This window comes from Trematomus bernacchii, unplaced genomic scaffold (genome assembly GCF_902827165.1).
Source record: "Trematomus bernacchii unplaced genomic scaffold, fTreBer1.1, whole genome shotgun sequence".
Taxonomy (NCBI): domain Eukaryota; kingdom Metazoa; phylum Chordata; class Actinopteri; order Perciformes; family Nototheniidae; genus Trematomus; species Trematomus bernacchii.
Window position 1 is genome coordinate 6,902,885 of NW_022988097.1, and position 18,540 is coordinate 6,921,424.

Below are 18,540 nucleotides of genomic sequence, written 5' to 3' on the forward strand. Positions count from 1 at the left end.
TAAAACTTTGAAAAAGGGAATGGATCAGAAGAATACATGAGTAAGTGACTGAATGAATGAGTGAGTGCTTAAATGCTTTTCATGTCTTCATATATGCAGTATTTAGGTCAGCTCTACATGCTGTAAAGGGCCCTGGCTATGACCAGCACATACTCTACTGTAGCACACTATCTTCCTCCCCGGGCCAGAGGGCTGAGGGCAGAGTGTGCACAGGAAGGAGGGCAACCATGCAAAGCTAAATAATGCAGTGGCTCAGTCTCCACATTATGACCTAGTAAATGGCTGGTTATACAAACACTCAGACCCTCTTGGGCTGCCCAGTCTAACAGCACAATCATAAGCATGAATGGACCATGCTCTTTTCAACTAATGTAGGCCCATAGCTATTCACTCAAATCATCATGTATGGTCTGTTCATCTCTAGGACAATAACTTTGTACACCTTGTGTATTACATGGAAGAAGTTTCGGTATGTCCAGGAATTTCCACCATCAAAACTAAGCTAATTACAATTCAATCTGATATTCTAAGAAAAAGGCCTGCATTGGTTTAAGTGTCTTTAATTATGAGATAAAGGTCAATGGAATTACTTGTCATGCAACTCCACAAACTGAGTGTATCTTGGCATGCTGTAGGCCTGTGTGTTGACAGCTCTAAGGAAAGCAAAACGAGTGAAAAAAGGTGTGCTACTCTTTGCACCATACAGACATCATAAACAATCTCTCTCTTTTTTTCTCATACATACATTTGAGTATCTCTAACAACTTCAGGCACTGTGACATATCTGCAGTGGGTTAGTAACCATACAACTATCTAACTTCTGACATCACACATGTTTAGCCTACTGTATGTGTCACACAGACATTCATATCACACGCTCAAAGTAAGCAACTCGCAGCCTGTGACAGCCCCCCCGGCGTCCCACCCTACCTTCGGTGTGGCAAGTGGAGGACAGGATGGTGCTCGGAGGGCGGAAGAGGTACGGGAGATAACGGGAAAAACATTTCATCTTCTTCTTCTCCGATGCTTGCTGACGGGTGAAGAGCGCTGCGTTGCGGGCTCCACATCCGCACTGCCGCCGCGACAGCAGCCAGAGAGGAACCTGGGGGAGCGGGAGGGGAAGAGGCTCTCCGTCCGCGGCGCAGGGGGCTATGACAGCATCACTTTTCGCAGGCAGACAGCGCAGGCAGGCAGGCAGCAGGCTCCGGTAAAACTGCGCGCCGCCCGGGGAACAAACAGCCGCACAATGTCAGCGCACCTCCGCTTCCGTGTTGGTAGTTCAGTCCGAGTTGTTTGAGTGATAGCCGGACAGGGGATCGTGTCTGTCCTCACAGCTGGGAGGTCAATGTAGCCTATGTGTGGTCTGCCGGTGTAAACATCCCCACCCCCTCGTGTTAGTCAGCTTATTGGAGGAACACAAGTAATTACAGGGATGGTCCGGATGGTCATGTTGTTCCCACGATGTTACTATATGATTCATGGAGGCTACTAAGTTAAATCTAAGCCCCCAAACATTTATGGTGTCACTATGATAGACGTTATATTTGTGTTGTATCCCAGTATCAGGGTTGATTTTAAGTAGTGGGGGATTAAAACAGCACAGTGTGTGATAATGACCATTGGCTCAAACTTGATGAATCATGTGCAAAACTTCCAACTGCTGACCAGGTTATTGATCAATTGGGTTTGGCGCCATCTTGTGGCACTATTTAATATTGACAGCAAATGAGAGTTACAGTCGTGTTACAGTCTTTATACAGTCTATGGTTACAGTACAATAATGAACATATAATAAAACCAGTAAAGGGGATTTGGAATTTATTTTGCCAAAATAATATTAATAAACAGTAGCTCCTTTATTGTCCAATAATGCAGGATTATGAAAATCCTAAAAGTCTAATAAAAATACAGCTTTAATTTTAAAGCTGTAAGAACTACACATAACAGTTATAATAATATTATAATGTTCTGTCGATTTATAATTTGATAACTGTGGCAGTTTTTCACATGTTTTTTCCCCATATCTATGAACTCTCGCGAGACTTGAGTGTGAACTAATGCCAGCGGAAGTACTGTGCGAGTCTCTTTTCCGCCGGCCATAGAGGAGCAAACGGCAGGGTAAGATTTCCTTGCAGATACTTTCAATAGTAATCACTATCCATCCTGCCTTTATTCTCCTTGTGTGTCCCTATAAACGTCTAAACACAATTTTAACATTGTCCAAATCAAAATAATGCCAATATTGAACCCAGATTGATTATTTATTGTTAGTAAAAAACCTCTCAGGTTTTGGTGTCCCTGCTAGGTCCCTCAGTATCCGCATGTCGGCTACAGCTAGTGAAGGTGGTTGATTTCTGGTACTTGCGATGACTATTCCGCCTCCTTTACAGTTAACCGCTTTTCATTTAGTCTGTAAAACACTCGGTAATATAACTTTGTTACTGTTGGCACAGAAATACGCTTGCTCCACTCTGTTTAATGTTATGCTAACCTAGTAGCTTTATAGCTTAGCATACGGCTCTGAAGGCAGATTGTAGCCTAGCCTGCTATCTAGCTGTTTTAAAACCGTAAAGGTATTACGTGTTTCTGCTAACCTTTTTTGTAACGTTAATTTTATTGTTAAATGGTCGATGTTGTCTAGAGAAAATAGCTTCTCGTAGTACTCGAGTTGGAAACAAGCAATTATATCAGTACATGCTTACAGGAGTCATGCTTTCATCAGTTCTGACATTTTAAACTGGATAATAACCTTTTTCATGTCGTTTGCTTACAGCATCATGAAGCTCAATCCATTTGTAACCTCCTCCCGCCGCAAGAACCGCAAGAGGCATTTCAATGCCCCCTCACACATCAGGAGGAAGATTATGTCTTCCCCACTGTCCAAGGAGCTCCGCCAGAAGTACAACGTGAGGTCCATGCCCATCCGCAAAGATGATGAAGTCCAGGTATTGTAGTTACAATTGCTTAATGTTTTCATCATTGCCATAGAAAGTGTAAGGCTTTTGCTTGACAGTTGTTATGTTTACAGGTTGTCCGTGGACACTACAAAGGCCAGCAGATTGGCAAAGTAGTGCAGGTCTACAGGAAAAAGTATGTAATCTACATCGAGCGTGTGCAGAGAGAGAAGGCCAACGGAACCACAGTCCATGTCGGTATCCACCCGAGCAAGGTGAGAAAGTCCACCATATCCTCAAATTGTTTTGCTGCCTTCAGTTGCAAAAAAGAAAGTGTAATTGGCATTGTTCAAAGTTGTAACCTACACCTGTAGTTAGTGAGACTAAAACTGTTCATTAGCTGGGTGTTGACACTGAATTTGTGTTCCTTTCCCCCTTTTTTGTGTGAAATTAAGTGCCACACAAACTGTTCAAGAACATTTCCTTGTTGAGAAAAACTTTTGTTGTGTTCCCGAAGTACAAGACAAATGTCCTTTTTATCAGTAATTGTACGAGTATCCTGGCAAGCACTCTAAAAAATAGGTAGATCTACAGAGAAGCACTTGACTGTGTTTGATGACACACTGTTGTGTTCTATGTTAGAATGAAAGGGCTGGACAACAGTTGATTTGATTGTTTTACTCAAAAAAGGTAAACCGGCTTAAAACTGTCAAAGAAACGTTGATCCGATTAAATTCTGTAATCATTGACAATGTAGGAAGTGGCGTGGCTGGATTGGATGACATTTTATTATTTCTGTTTATCAACCACAGTTTACATTTATCACTGTTATTTCGGGGCTTTAAAGTTCAAAGTTAAGCTTGAAAGAAAATACATCATAGAGGGCTATACTTCAAAGTTACATTTCTTTTATTGTAACTGGAAAGAATATTGTTCCTAATATTTAGATAGGTTTCATACATCTTAACAAGATGACAATGACATTTGACCGTGTTGGAAAGTAGGCAATATGAAACAAACACTTTTCTACCAACATTCAAATTCACTGTAGTTTCAGTGACTGAAAAGTTGCACAACATCTTGCATTGTATTGAAAAAAAATGTTAGTGCTACAAAGATGATACTGCCGCTGTATGGTACATTAAAGCAATAGTAATGTTGTATGCCTCGCTCCTTAGCTTTTAAGGCTTTTCTGAATAGTTTTGCTCATTTATTCAAATGCAATTATCACAGCAGTTTTAGGGTCCTGGTATTTTACATGTTGGCTCACTGTCAAACAGCTATGGCTTACACAGACCCTTAAACAGGCATCAGACCTGCCATTGCTCATTTGTCCTTTTCTTTTTTACTGGGCTACAGTTGCCTTTTCGTTTTCACGAATGTATTAGTTCATCCCCATACTGGCAAAATGCTGTGTTGGCCATATAGATGTGATGGATAAACTCTACACAGCAATTTGTTGTGCTCTCACAGGTACATGTGAGCTGGCCAAAGCAAGCTGCAGTTCCAATACATCTAGTGTAGCAAATTCTTAAACATGTTGACATGTCTATAGCAAAAAAAAGGACAAATTCAAGGAATGACAACAGAGGATTTCAGTTAAAATAAAAGTCATCTAGTAAGCCATACTGTTTAACAAGCATGCAAAACTTATAGAGTGCTTGAATTCAAAAGAAGTTAAATGCACTCATAATTACACTTAAACTGTTATCTTGTGCTCGCTTACAATAGAGAAAAATGTATCTGGGTGTAAGAGATCTTCACAGTGGGCCTTTACTTTGAAGCACTATGTACTGTGACTTATAAATACAGACATATGCTATTTGATGCACATCATGTTTGGCTTTATAAGAAATGTGGTGCCGGTCATGTTTTATCCATGTGTCTGTTGTACACTAGTAAATAGTATTTTCATTAAAACGGTTTTGGACATGCTTTAATTCCGTAAGTAGTTGTGACACCAGATTATTTTCAGACATGCCCTCCTATGATTGGTATCACTCGCTTATTCCATGATTGTTTACCAACCCGTTTTTATTTTTCCTTTACAGGTGGTCATCACCAGGCTAAAGCTGGACAAGGACCGCAAGAAGATCCTGGAGCGCAAGGCCAAGTCTCGCGCCGATGGAAAGGAGAAGGGCAAATACAAGGAGGAGACCATTGAGAAAATGCAGGAGTAAAAAATACTTTTTGCTTTCAATAAAAAAATGTATAAATGGACCATATTTTGTCTGTCGTGTGTTGTTTGATTATGTAGGCGAGTTGTTTTTGTCTTTTCAAGGCATTAAATGTATTGTCTACATTAGGGAATCTTTGTCACATATGAGCTGCCTTATTTGAGGTACACAATTGTTGTGCATCACTTTTCAGAAGATAATTTGGTAATTGTCATGTCTGTACAGATCCCACCAAACTCTTGAATATTCATTTTGTATCCACTAAAAGTGAGTCTTTCAGCATCTAGAAATCCAATGTCATTAAGAATTAGTGCTGACAGATGTTTGCTATCTGGAATTTTCATTTTGAATACAGATCAATTTTTTTCTTTTGAGTAATGCACATAAGAATAAAATAGATATTTATGGGCTCTGTCTTATTTTGATTTATTATCCTTGACGGATATAAAGACGTCTACCCATTTGATTGGATTTGTTTTAATTGGATTAAGTATTTTAGAACCTGGCAATTATGCAAATTATAAGTGGAATGTTGCTGGAAGTTTCATAAATTGTCTTGTGGAGATTACATTTCTCAATGTTTAGGGTCAGACTCTAAAATGAACATTACATGAGTAACCTGAAAAGTATTTATTTAGCCTAAGCACCACACATGTATCTCTGGGTAGCAATAAATGTAGAACATTCTCTTTTCCAAAAGATTCAAACATGAATTGAACAGTTTAAAAAAAAAAAGAACTGTCTTGATTTTATAAATTAATTTACCAATCTCTAAACTGCAATAATTAAAGGAGTGAACTGATTTTTAAAAAAAATGCCAAATTGGTCATCGTTTCTCCAGATGTAAAGATATATATTTGTACTCATTGTTTCATACAAGGCGAAGACTCACGTACTTCTCTGGTCAGTGGTCATGCTCTTTATTTTAAAACATGTCATACCAATAGCACACATTAAATACAAATAATCAAGGGCCAGTTAACTATCATTTATATAATATGAATTGCTGATCAGTCTAGATAACACTTCACAGAAATCAGTTTTGAAAATAGTACTATGAAGGCTGACCTAAATACGGTGCTTTTCTACAGATTACCTTACCACTGCACTGGTAAAACTAGGCCGATTAATAAAATGTGAAGTGCTTTGTAACTTTGACCCGCTTGACTGAATACACAAAAAACAATGAAGAAAGACTTATCTCTGGGCCGCTTCGCTGCCCGCTGCTCCCCACTGGACTCGAAAGTGGCGTAGCCTACAGGCTACAGTAAAGGTACGTCTTCAACATCAATGCATACGAATGGGCTCGATATATGCTGTATTGAACCAATAAACACAAACTAACTGTATCACTATAACATGATGATGATGGTGATAAAGAATGCATCTAACGTTCCGCTGTTCATTATAATACAAAAACATCATGCTCTTACTTTGAAAACCATGCGGAAATGTCGTCATCAGCCGGCCATCACCTGTTTTCCGAAAATAACCGAGTGACACGAGTAGATTTTAGCCGAGACCGGCGGAAAGTTTGTCTCAAAACTCCGTGTGTGTAAAAAGACGATCCACAAGCAGAGATTTGAGATCCACAAGCAGAAATGTGAGATCCACAAGCGCATTTTTGGTCGACAAATACAAAATGGATTCACAAATGCCTGATCGAAAGTTGTAAATGTTAAAGAGATATTCAAAGATCTTTTTTTTATTTGTAAACATATTTTGCGTATTTGCAGATCCGTTTTACATTTGCAAATTTATTTGTGAGTTTGCAAATCTTTTAAATGCATTTGTGGATGGTGTTTTACATTTACAAATCACATATTTACACACAAATAATTGTTATGTTCACACAAATAATTATGAGACATATCTATTGCCTCATCTTCTCAGGAGGTTCAGACGTGCACATTTAATTATGTACACATTAATGTTTCATACACTAAATGGTAGACTGTTCCCTCCCTCTTGTTGGTGGTCATGTGATACGTGCTGCCTGTGGATCCTGTCTGCCAGCTGCACAGCACTGAAGTTGTCAAAAGTTTGTACAACTGAGATATCCTTGGTTTTTCAAGGAACCCCACCATGGCAGAAATGGGTTTTGTGATCGCCATGTCCGTGATGACTCTGTTTTGGGGCATTATCGGAGGAGTAGTGCCATGGTTCATCCCCAAAGGACCAAACAGAGGGTGAGTTTGTTAGCTTACCTTTAGCTTCCTACTGGCTACACAGAGCTAGCTAAGGGAAGTGTTACTTTATGTTATCCCGTGACTCTCATTTGTTACAAGTGCACTGTATAATATGTAGCGACACTTTAAAAAAGTTTCTCAAAGTTACTTGAACAGCTAAAAAATGTAAACCCTGTGGGGAAACTTTGTTTGCCAAAGTAAAAGTTAGTGTTAGCTAACTTAAGCTCTTCCTGTGTTAGTCAGTGCTTTCCACTTTTTTTTTTAATATTGGTGTTATTGACATATCGCTGGAATACATTTCAATTGTGTATTTTTATATATTTAAAGAACGAACTCGAGGGTAATGTACTTCATCTCTGGAAAATATGCCTGATTGAACTTCCTCTATTTGCCTGTTTGTCACTCGCATCACGAGATCACGCTATGTTAAAAGTATGTGATGTTTATTAAAACATTAATGCAGTATTAGATGCTAACCTCTTACATATTTTCTCAAATTTCCACAGAGTGATAGTCACAATGCTGGTGTTAACTGCTGTTTGCTGCTACCTGTTGTAAGTATTATCATCATTAAAGAAATGTACAAATACATTAAAATGTTGTTTTCTGTGCTTTAAAACCAGTCTATGTTAAGACCATGTCATGCATTCATGAACCAATAGCACAAATTGAATCAAAAAGTAAACGGTCAGTAATAATCACGTATAAAGCAAACATATTGTTATTATCAGTTGACTTGAATAATTCATGTAATTTTTTGATTAAAATAGCTTATTCAATATATTCCTCATACTCCTTAAATGTAATAATATGCACCTTTTCGTTGTCTGATGTCTTATTGAATTGCTATGGATTTTGGACTGTTGAAGATTTTTCCTTTGCCTCTATGTGTAATAAGCAGTTTCATTATTTGTTCACGTCACTATTTTGTGGGTTTTAAAAATGTACATTATAAATAATAGATCAGAGTGCCACTGTTCTACCAGTGGATGTTTATTTGTATAGTATAGTATTACTATCTTGTGATATATTATTTATATTCACAATGAGTTGAAGTGTGCTCATGTTACATGTAAAATATGCAAAACAACTCCTTAGAGACAGGTGAAGTTAATTTATGAAAGCCCTCAATTTGATAATCCTTAAAACTGAATCTTTTGTAGTGAAAATTATTGGCCTGAATTCAGAATTACCTTTTGTAACACAATAGGAAACACAATAACTGAGCTTTCAAGAATGTGTTTTTTTTTTATTTGTCTTTAAGTAGTTTTGTATTGACACATTTGATTTTAATACCCTTTTTTTCTCATCAGCTGGTTGATAGCAATTCTGGCCCAGCTGAACCCACTTTTTGGGCCGTCTCTGTCCACTGACGTCATCTGGTACCTGAACTATCACTGGGCTTAATTTATTCTTAAAGGATTCCCGAATCATGCAGGTACACTTCCTCCTCTGAAAAAAGTAAATTATTGAACCTACATTTTATTGTGTACCTTTTTATGCAGCTCATACTGTATTTATATAGTAGCCTATAACTCATTTATATTATTGCCATGCTTGTTTTTTTAACTGTTCTTTTTCATTTTGCCAGCAGGGGAGGACCTGATACTGCTGCATACCAATGGACGTTTGCTTCTCACCTCATGCTGAGATCATTCCTTCTAAACTCAGACCCCTGTGTGATGTACAGAGTGATGCCCACACTTGCGCCTTGTGTAAAAATTATTCCCAAAGGACTTCTGAGAGATCTCACTGAATGTGCTTTACTTTAAATTAAAACAACCTTCTCTTGTTGTCTGGTTTATATATTATGTGTATCGTGTTTATTGTTGATATGAATGACCTGTCTTTAAATAGTGAAGTGGAGTATTTGATGTGTGTTCGATTGCTTTTGTCTGATAATATTAGTGATGGATGTAATCCATACGATAGTTGTTAATAAACAAAAAAATACACCATTGCTCTGTCACTTTGTATTTTGTTTTGACTCATTTATTACTTTCTAGCCTAAAGTGTTGATATTTCTGACACATGTTTTTGTCAATGTCATTCTAGATTCTCCTTGTTATGTTGACACATCGTGATACATTTTAGTGACATTACTGTAGAACGTTCTATTTGTTTATTTCAGTGAATTTTGTATTTGCAGACCATATATATCAGTAATGTAAATACTTTACATATAGTATAACACCATCTTTGTATTGTATACATTCTGTTTTTTAATATCGTACGAGGTCTGTTCTGTTCATTTGAATGGGCGACCTTCGCCCATCAAAACAGACTTCCGGGTTTTCCGTAGCTGCAGCCGGCTGGTTGGCAACATGGCGTCCTCAGATGTCCACGTCCGAATTTGTGAACAAGAAATACTCAAATATGACCTCGAAATCAAAGCTCTCATCCAGGTGCGAGTATTTATTTGATAAGATTACATAGCGCTATGTGAAGACACGGTGGTTTTGAAGCTTGTCATGTAAGGGAACCGTGTGATAGCAGAATGCTAAATGAAGTGTTTCCAGCTGCAGACAGCCGGTGTACTGACAGCTCGAGACAAGCTGCAGCTACCGGTGGATTACACATGATTTTACCTTTCTCTTTAATGCGTCATATTTACTTGTATGTAAGGGTATTATATGAAATGTGAAAACGCGACTATCAATAACTTATATTGGCTATAGTCAAAGGTAACGTTAGCTTATTCTGTCAGATATAAATGATTCATGTTGAAGCTGATTTACAGGATGCACCTGCTTTACAAAAAGACCAATATTAACTGAGTTGGGGTTAGCTTTCTCTCACACATTTGAGTAGACCTATATTTGTAATTTAGTTTCCACTGATTGCTTTTTTAAATGTGTAAAGGAAACCCATTCAAATAGTTAGATAATGAATTGTTGAAGTCACTTACCATATGCACAAATATTCATGTGTCACTATTTTCACGCATAGGAATAATTGACAGACCAATAGATAAAGAAAATAGTCATTGCAGGCCTAAAGTTTTATTTATTTATTTTGTATTTATATTCCCACCTAACAGAATGATGCATCATGCAACTCTTAATAACAGACAGTCTAAGATCATCTTTAGAAAACCACTCAAACAGCCGTGATTCTCCAGCAGTGTTTAGAGTGCTTTTACAGTCAAATGAGAGTTTATACTAGTAAACCCATGCATGTTATTCTCATCCTTGTTTTGATACCTCACCAGGACCTCAATGAGTGCACAGGCCCTGAAAGTAAGCTGACAGTACTGAACGCAGACGTGAAAAAGAGTTTCCACAATCTCAGGTTGCGGATTCAGGTAAGAAACTATTTGCAGCTGCACATCAACCACTTGCACTTGGTAGTATCATAATAGAGGGCTTTTTTTGTTTCTTTGACAGGATTTTGAGGAGATGGCCATGGAGCAGGACAAAGAGTCGGAGAAGCAGGCTTTGATCAGTCAGGTGGAGGGACACAGAAAACAGATGCTGAGGTAATGCTGTACTGAATTTGTGTCCTCTTGGTTATTTGTGTCATTTTGGATTAAAGCATCAGCTAAATGTAATGTAATGTCTATATATTTAAAAAATCTAACATTCCCTGGATTGTATTATTGTGAACTGCTGTGTTTCTTGTCACATTTGTGTGTTGATAATGCAGCTAACCTGGTGGAAAACAGCCATGTGATTATTATATTGTCTAATTACACTTGTGGTAATTAACACTTAATTAACACTTGTGGTAACTTATTATTACCACAAGTGTAATTAGACAATATAATAATCACATGGCTGTTTTGTGGCTATGTTCACAGTAACCAGACAGGTTGGAGGAAAGCCAACTTGGCCAGCAAACTGTCTATAGACAAAATGGAGAAGCAGGCACTTCTTTATGGAGCAGATAGTGCTGTGAGGGAGAGGTGAGCTGACAGTGTGTAATAGTTCTTAAAGAGACGACTGACAATCAGCTTTATGTCTATTTTTGTAGAAGATACACAATTCTCTCAGTCTTGTAATAAAAAAAAAAGCATTCTTATCTTTGTAGTCCTTTTTGAGTATACATTCAAATAATGTTTTTATTCTATTTCTCAGGAAGATGACCAAAGAAGGCTTGGCCCATACAACCAGCGACATCACAGAGAATCTCATGAGCATCAGCCGGATGATGGCGCAGCAGGTCCAGCAGAGCGAGGAGACCATAACCTCGCTGGGTTAGTGAAGAAAAACACAATACAATTATAATTTTTATTCCAAGGGCATCTACCAGTTACTTAAAATGTGATTGTTTTGTTGAACTTGTTTAAATCATACTTTGAAGGCTTTAAAGGGGAGCAGCTGCCACCACTGTGTTGCATATATACATTACCCTTGGGTAAAAAACGTTACTATATCATTTTGAAAGACTTAAAAGGAAGTTGAATCTTTATAGCAATTTGAGTCTTTATCTTGAGTAATATTCATAACATTTCAAAATTGTAACCATTTAAATGCCAGTCTGTTATTTTTGTATAACAACCAAACCTCCTCTAAACCTTTGTTATTTTATTTGTATTAAATGCTAGGGGAACTTTATTTTCCACAGGCTGGGTTATGTCAATGATAAGCAACATCATTGAGTTTGATGCATGGCATTAAATCAGAATCAGAATCAGAATACCTTTATTCGTCCCACAGAGGGGAAATGTACATTTGTTCCAGCAGAAAAAGAGCCAAAGACAACTTAATGTTGACAAGAAGTATGCAGAAAAAAACAGAAAAAAAATATATTAGAGATTTTTAAAAAAAGAAAAAAAAGAATTACACAATTTACAAAATACAAAAATACACAGCCTGTAACAGTTCTGAAGATGAGCAGCCATATTGCACAGTTATTCACGGAATATATATATATTGCACATATTGCATAGTGCTCCATGATACAGCAGCAATAAACCTAGTGGAAACCAGAAAAATAGCTTGTATTTGCCCCATGGGTTACTGGTGGTAGCAAAAACTATAATTTTGAAGTTGGAACCGAAAGCCTAATCTAATAGAATGAATGTGCTCTAATGGCTATTGGAACTAAAATAAGGTTTTCAATGGGGAACGTGTTATCCTTAAAAGCCTGTCTGTATTTTGGCTTTACCTTTTTTTAATACACTTTTTATGGAGCTAAGGTTTAACTTAAAAAAACACACATTAGCAAAAATGTATGCCATATGCATTATCAAAGCCAAAATCATGAAAAATGTCTAATTTAACTAAACATTTATGCTAATGGTGTATCTTATCTTTGAAGCGACCTCCTCCAGGACAGTGGCAGAGACCAACGGTGAGTTCAGGAGCATGACGGGGACCATCCAGCTCGGGAGGAAGCTCATCACCAAGTACAACCGCAGAGAGCTCACCGACAAGCTGCTCATCTTCCTGGCGCTCGCCCTCTTCCTCTCCACCATTCTCTACATCCTTAAGAAGAGACTGTTCCCCTTCCTGTAGACCAGGTACCTTTTTTTTCAGAGGAGCTCTTCCATTACTACATACAGCACTTTCCACGGTCAGCGCAAATGATTTAAACAACCCTGACTGCTGCGTGTCGTGTTACACACACATTACACACGAGTGTCTGCTCCGAGGAATGTGCCCCGCTCATTCTGCGGAAGCGGGCGCTGCTGAGGGGGAATACTGTTCTCAAAGAGCGAAGAGAAACCCACACACCTATGGTTCCATGATGTGTTTTAATTATTTATTGGTCCGAATTGTGTCAGACGTCCATCTTTGGTCAGTGTGACAGTAATGCTGTGCATTGCTTTTAAATGAAATAAATTGAGAGAGAAGATGCACAAACCATAATAATCTTTTCTTTTGTACATTCCTATGGACAATATCCATTTCGGTTTTTGTTCCATGTATAAGTATATTGCATATCAAAGACGTACAGTTTATCCGTATTTATATGCCTATATTTATATATACACACCCAGACTCTTAATGTACAGAAAGTCATTCTCAGACCCCTAAGATACTCTTTCAGTTTGCCTCCTTTGTTTCTGTGGCTAAAGGTAAAATGCTGACGGTGGTAATGACAAACAATGGTTCCATAGAGATTTTAAAAAAGGCTGAGGAAAATAATGTAAACCCTGGTAATATCTAATAATCACAAAAAAGTTCCACCATTCATTTCAGTTCAACAAGCTTTGATTGGCATACATGTCATTTAAGAGTGTTTATAATAGTGTGCAATACTTTCAAATACTATAAATCTAGCATTACATATCACAATGTCAAGGATTTATATTGTCTGGTATTGAATATAAGTATGAACAAAAAAGTGACAAATTCACATATCCTCACTGATGTTTCAATCAAACTTGTTCAGATTATTCAGATACTTTGCAAATGATGGCAACATTCACTGTTATTGTTAATTATTATGTACTGTATACTTAAGTGAGTTTTAATTCATCACAGCACAACAATGACTGAGTTCTATATTTAGTAAGTGTAGTATTGAAATGGCTTTTAGCTTCGCTGTCCATCAGTTCTCTAATCAGAATGGCACTTGTATAAATGCTCTTCGAATTGTCTATATGCTTTCTTCAAATAGCGTAAAAACAAAAAATAATATATAATTTTTAAAGAGTGGGCACCCTCCCCCCATCTCCGCCCGGTTGAGCCCCGCTCTGCTCTGCAGCGCAGCAGAATGGCTCAGGCCGTGGCAGTGATCACCCTGGCAGAGATAGAGCAGCATGCATCCCTGCCTTTCTTCAGATAAGACCCGGAAAAGCAGATTATTCCGACCCGTTTCCCTTTCCAGTGTGGGTGGAGGGTGAGGGGGGATATTTTTAGCTTTGTGTGGTGCTGTTATCTGACTTTGCCTTTTCAACACCTCGGAGGAGAAGGTGGCCAGAGGAGCTACATGACCTTGCTACCCTGTCTGCTATCGCCTGGCATTGCCTTTTCTGTTTAATATATGTTAATGTGGTCAGTGTTAATCATCAATAAACAAAAAGTCTTCTGACTTGATGTTTGACATGTTTCTCAAACGTGTGTTTGTGAGGGTTCATAATGAGAGGGAAGACAACAGAGTGTGTGTGGAGAGAGCTGAGAGAGGCCTAAGCGTCTCTTACTCGTGTAAAGTGGCAGCGGGGCAGAGCCGGCCTGTTCCTATAACTGCACACTTAGACAAGGACTCTGGCTCTCTGTCAAGCAAATTGGATTATTCTTACATTTAGCACCGTGATAGTGTCAATCAAGTGTTTGGGTTTGTATCTGGACAAGTGGACGGGGGTCTCAGAGGAGCGTACATGGCACCACACTGATGGCGTAAACACAGGAACCAGACAGTCTCTTCTGAATTCATGAAGTCCTTTTTACGGCTAAAGGGAGCTTTCTGTGTAATTTATCGGACTGTTGCATACATTAATTGTCATATTTCAGTCTGAGACCTTTAATTTTCAAATAGGGCTAGGCAATAGCAGTCTTTCATCGATAACATGATACAAGTCTTAGCTTTTGGATATCAAAAGTGTAACATAAGTATTGTCGTTACTGATTTTAAAGGCTACATTTCATAAGTGATGTAATTTTCTGAACTCACCACACTGTACCTGATTTCCAACTTTGTTATTATACTGATGATTATTACAAATCTCATTATGTAAATATTTTGTCAAAGCACCATAATTCAACATTATATTATCGAAAACATGGTTTAAGATATAGTATGTTTGACTTTCTTCATACAGTCCAGCTCTATATAAATAAACAGTAATGACTAAGCCAAATAATTTCAAAAAGGAAGTCTTTAATAATTAAGTAAACTGTCCAAAAATAGATAAATATCTTGGATCAGGTAACATCTTGAATTTGTCATATGTACAAGTACAGAGAAAAAAGGTCGCTGACTTTCAGAATGGCATTTTGAGAAAGTGTATAGAAAAGTCTTGTACACACAATATAATAAAAGAAAAATCTAAAAGTTTGCATATCCACAGAATTAAAAACAGCATTTCCTCAGCAGAACTTGATGTAAAAACATTTAGTACCGCTCAAGGTCATGGCTGACAGCCATCTCTGTAGCAGTGACTTAAAACATGTGTGTAGGTGGCTGACAGGGAGCATTAAAAAGTGTCAACTCTGAACAACCTTTTAACCTTGTTTAAGAACATTGAAGGAAGCTTCCTAATGGCCACTTGAACATTTTAACCAGACACAAACCATATGAAGGTTGTAAAAACGTTAGGATCCTGCTGGTTAACCAGTTCAACCATTATGTGAACCACAGACATAGTTCACTACATATTATATACTTTATCATGTATTTTATATAGAGCCAAATTAGAGCAAATTATTGCAATTACATTTTCATAATTAAATAGCTTATTTCAAGCAATATAAAAGACAATAATAGTAATTAAATGTACAATAATAGCCTTATATAATTAATAGATTAAGCCCTAATTTACAAGTGGTTGTATATTTTTTATTCTCGCCCACTGAATCTGATTTTTATAGGTACAAATATTGAATAATACAATTGGAGTCAATACAAATAATAAAATAAAAGGAAGGGAAAGGAAATTGTTGTTCTAAAATCAAATTTAAAGAACTTTGCTTGCATCTTTTTTTGGCTCAGATTTCACATCTGTGCGCTCAGTCAGATCTTGAAATTTGATTTACAGGGCATGAAAATAAATACAAATGTAAGCTATTCAGTGCTTAAAACACAAACAAAAAACTATCAGAAATAAGTAATTTAATATAATAAAAGTTAGACGACACTCTGAAAGTCTTTACACATTTAAAAATGCATGCAATCGTAAAACAACCCAGTTAAACTGAAACAGAAACACAGATCTGTGTTTACCACGTCCTAATGCCATGTAACGAAGACACCCCATTACTGGAGGAGAATGTGTTCTGCACGTTATTCAGGTCCCCCACCCCGAAGTTCATGTAGTTCCCGTTGTTGGAGGACCCTTGCATAGTTTGCATCGTGGCTGCAGGATAGTTACAGGCATAGTTTGTGTTGCAGCCGGGGCTGGTGTAGTTACTGAAAGCCGGGTAGTTGTTATACGTGAAATGGTTGATGTGCCCCATGCTGTAGGACGGGTTGTAGGAGCCTGTGTCTGCGGCCAGGCAGGGCTTCCCGTCCCGCACCAGCACCGGCACCGACACCCTCCTGGGCGGCGGCAGCGACACCATCTCCAGGCTCTGGTCCTGCCTCTGCCGCTTGCACTTGTACCTCCTGTTCTGGAACCAGATCTTCACCTGGGTCGGGGTGAGTTTGAGCCCCCCGGCCAGGTGGTCTCTCTCCGGGGCGGACAGGTACCTCTGCTGCTTGAAGCGCCGCTCCAGCTCGTACACCTGCGCCTGGGAGAAGAGCACGCGTGGCTTCCTGCGTCTCCGGGACTTGGTTCGGTTCGGATCCTCGGGTTTTGTGTCTTCCACAGGAGGGCTGAACTCCTCTGAACACACCAGACATAAAGAAAAGGATGAACACAAATCAATCACATTCAGAATTCCTGTATTAATCCCATATCTGGGATAGTGTTACAGCTAGAGTCACATAAAAAAGAAAAGCACACATTAGTAATAACAAAAATAAAAATAAAAACAGAAATACACAACCATGGCTAAAAATGAATAGAACAGTGAGAGTTGGATATCTATTTACCCATTTGGGCCTAGAGCTATTTTTACTACAGCATCTTAGGTTACTTAAATAATAATCATAATATTGTCCTTTTTTGGTAATGAGCTTGTGCAATAGTACGAAATTCAGTTATTTTAGCTGACCATGATGCATTCAGTGTGTGATTTGGATGTATAGATGTGGAACACATATATGGGACACTTAGATAAATAACTTGTATTTTCCAGTGCAACTTTTGGTAGTCATTTAAAAAAAAGGAGATCTTTTTGGATTATATAACTCCTAAATAAATCTAGCAGGCCACAAGAAAAAGCTCATTCCAACTCGACTTGTTACGGCCTGTGTCCCCAGTGAAGGAGTTTGTCCTGTATTACTGTTTTTTTCTTTCTTTAGTGAACTTTTTCTTTAATTTTTGGTGCGTTGTGCACAAATCAAACAACACGATTCATTAGGCCTATGTTTGCACAGGACTGCACAATAAAATATTCCTGCTTTCCTCATCTCACCTTTTCTACGTTTCCCCTCAAACGCGTCTGATTTCCCATCCTTAACCAAATCCATCTCCATGAGGGATTTCCCATAAAAGGTAGTAGCGAAGTTGAGTGCATTTCCTCTGCCGGCTCTGGGCTCCTGCAAGTCTTCTCCAAACATCGAGATGGCGGACGACATCTCCCGGAGAGGCTCCTGCTTCAGGCGGGCCAGCATGCAGGAGGAGGAAGAGGAAGAGGAGGAGGAGGAGGTCGGCACGCTGCAGCAGTCCATACGAGAAGAAACGTCCAGAGGAGACACCATAACGTCATGACTCTGCTCCAGGTTTAATATATCCTTTACAGAGAAGGGAGTGGACGTGCTGCTGGGGCAGGGAAACATTGCCAAGAACTGAAAAAAGAAACTATTAACCTGTCATGTGGAAGTAACAAAAAAAACGTCAACAAAGTCCCTCTCCTTCCTGGTAATATTTACTGGATTCAAGTATTAGTTTGGTGAAGCAGACTGATCTTGAGTGAAGTGGGCATTTTGAATGTCAACTCTGTCTCCAAACTTTTTTCTTGGCCTTCTTCTCCTCACTGACGCAGGGGGGAGGAGGGAGGGGGGAGCCACTGGGACCCTCTGTTTGGAGACATGGTACTCCCATTTCATGACGCAAAGTGATGTCTGGTGCATGTTCCTTATAGGCTACATGTGTCCAATCACTGCACATATACAACACCAACCCAACTGTTCTCCCTACAAAGCATATTCGTTATAAATGTTTCCCTAAATCAAAGATAGCTTTGGGGAAAACCTTCATACATTTCTATATTTTTACATCATGTGAAATTCAATAACTGTCTCGTTCAATGCATAACCTATTTTCAGTGTTGTAGTCTTTACACACGATTCCCAGTCAGCTTTTAGACGGATGTTTACACACATCTTCAAGTACCAAGAGAAATGATTTATCTAACTGCGTCTACATCAAACGTGTATAAAGACTGACTGAGGAATCATGTAGGTTCCATGATGGAGGAATTATAACAAGTGAGGTTGTCTGATCGTGCGCGTGCATGTGTTTGGGGGTGTCGGCACGGTCCCTCATCCAAGGGGAAACGGAGCAGACAACAGGTTGGGTCCCTGAGGAACCCGAGACCAGCAGCGACACACTCTGCTGTCTGCCTCCGA

General features: G+C 38.6%; 5 protein-coding genes across 6 annotated transcripts in view; 3 read left to right on the forward strand and 2 right to left on the reverse strand.

Annotated features, from left to right (window-relative positions):
* Positions 1-1,009, reverse strand: part of ppp2r2ba (protein phosphatase 2, regulatory subunit B, beta a) — a 41,701-nt gene extending 40,692 nt beyond the window's left edge. Inside the window, exon 1 of the mRNA XM_034121208.1 lies at positions 931-1,009. Coding sequence (XP_033977099.1) covers positions 931-1,009 — 79 coding nt within the window. The remainder of the gene's footprint in view (positions 1-930) is intronic.
* A 1,017-nt stretch (positions 1,010-2,026) lies between these two features.
* On the forward strand, positions 2,027-5,119 carry rpl26 (ribosomal protein L26). Its single transcript, XM_034121210.1, has 4 exons — positions 2,027-2,118; positions 2,774-2,945; positions 3,029-3,169; positions 4,946-5,119. The coding sequence occupies exons 2-4, from the start codon at positions 2,778-2,780 to the stop codon at positions 5,072-5,074; spliced, it is 438 nt and encodes a 145-aa protein (XP_033977101.1). The 5' UTR covers positions 2,027-2,118; positions 2,774-2,777; the 3' UTR covers positions 5,075-5,119.
* Positions 5,120-7,037: 1,918 nt separating this feature from the next.
* atp6v0e1 (ATPase H+ transporting V0 subunit e1) lies at positions 7,038-9,220 on the forward strand. Of its 2 annotated transcripts, none has more exons than XM_034121000.1 (4): positions 7,038-7,260; positions 7,767-7,814; positions 8,574-8,698; positions 8,852-9,220. In XM_034121000.1, the coding sequence occupies exons 1-3, from the start codon at positions 7,157-7,159 to the stop codon at positions 8,665-8,667; spliced, it is 246 nt and encodes an 81-aa protein (XP_033976891.1). In that variant the 5' UTR covers positions 7,038-7,156; the 3' UTR covers positions 8,668-8,698; positions 8,852-9,220. The 2 variants fall into 2 exon arrangements, with proteins under 2 accessions (XP_033976891.1, XP_033976890.1); XM_034120999.1 differs by having other exon boundaries at positions 8,855-9,220.
* Positions 9,221-9,547: 327 nt separating this feature from the next.
* LOC117475023 (vesicle transport protein SEC20-like) lies at positions 9,548-12,807 on the forward strand. The gene is made up of 6 exons (XM_034121073.1): positions 9,548-9,665; positions 10,472-10,564; positions 10,647-10,738; positions 11,060-11,164; positions 11,337-11,455; positions 12,523-12,807. Exons 1-6 carry the CDS (start codon positions 9,585-9,587, stop codon positions 12,717-12,719), a joined length of 687 nt encoding a protein of 228 aa, XP_033976964.1. The 5' UTR covers positions 9,548-9,584; the 3' UTR covers positions 12,720-12,807.
* Positions 12,808-15,014: 2,207 nt separating this feature from the next.
* Positions 15,015-17,871, reverse strand: nkx2.5 (NK2 homeobox 5). Its single transcript, XM_034121389.1, has 2 exons — positions 17,385-17,871; positions 15,015-16,690 (listed from the first exon to the last, which is right to left on the reverse strand). Exons 1-2 carry the CDS (start codon positions 17,746-17,748, stop codon positions 16,086-16,088), a joined length of 969 nt encoding a protein of 322 aa, XP_033977280.1. The 5' UTR covers positions 17,749-17,871; the 3' UTR covers positions 15,015-16,085.
* Positions 17,872-18,540: the final 669 nt, after the last annotated feature.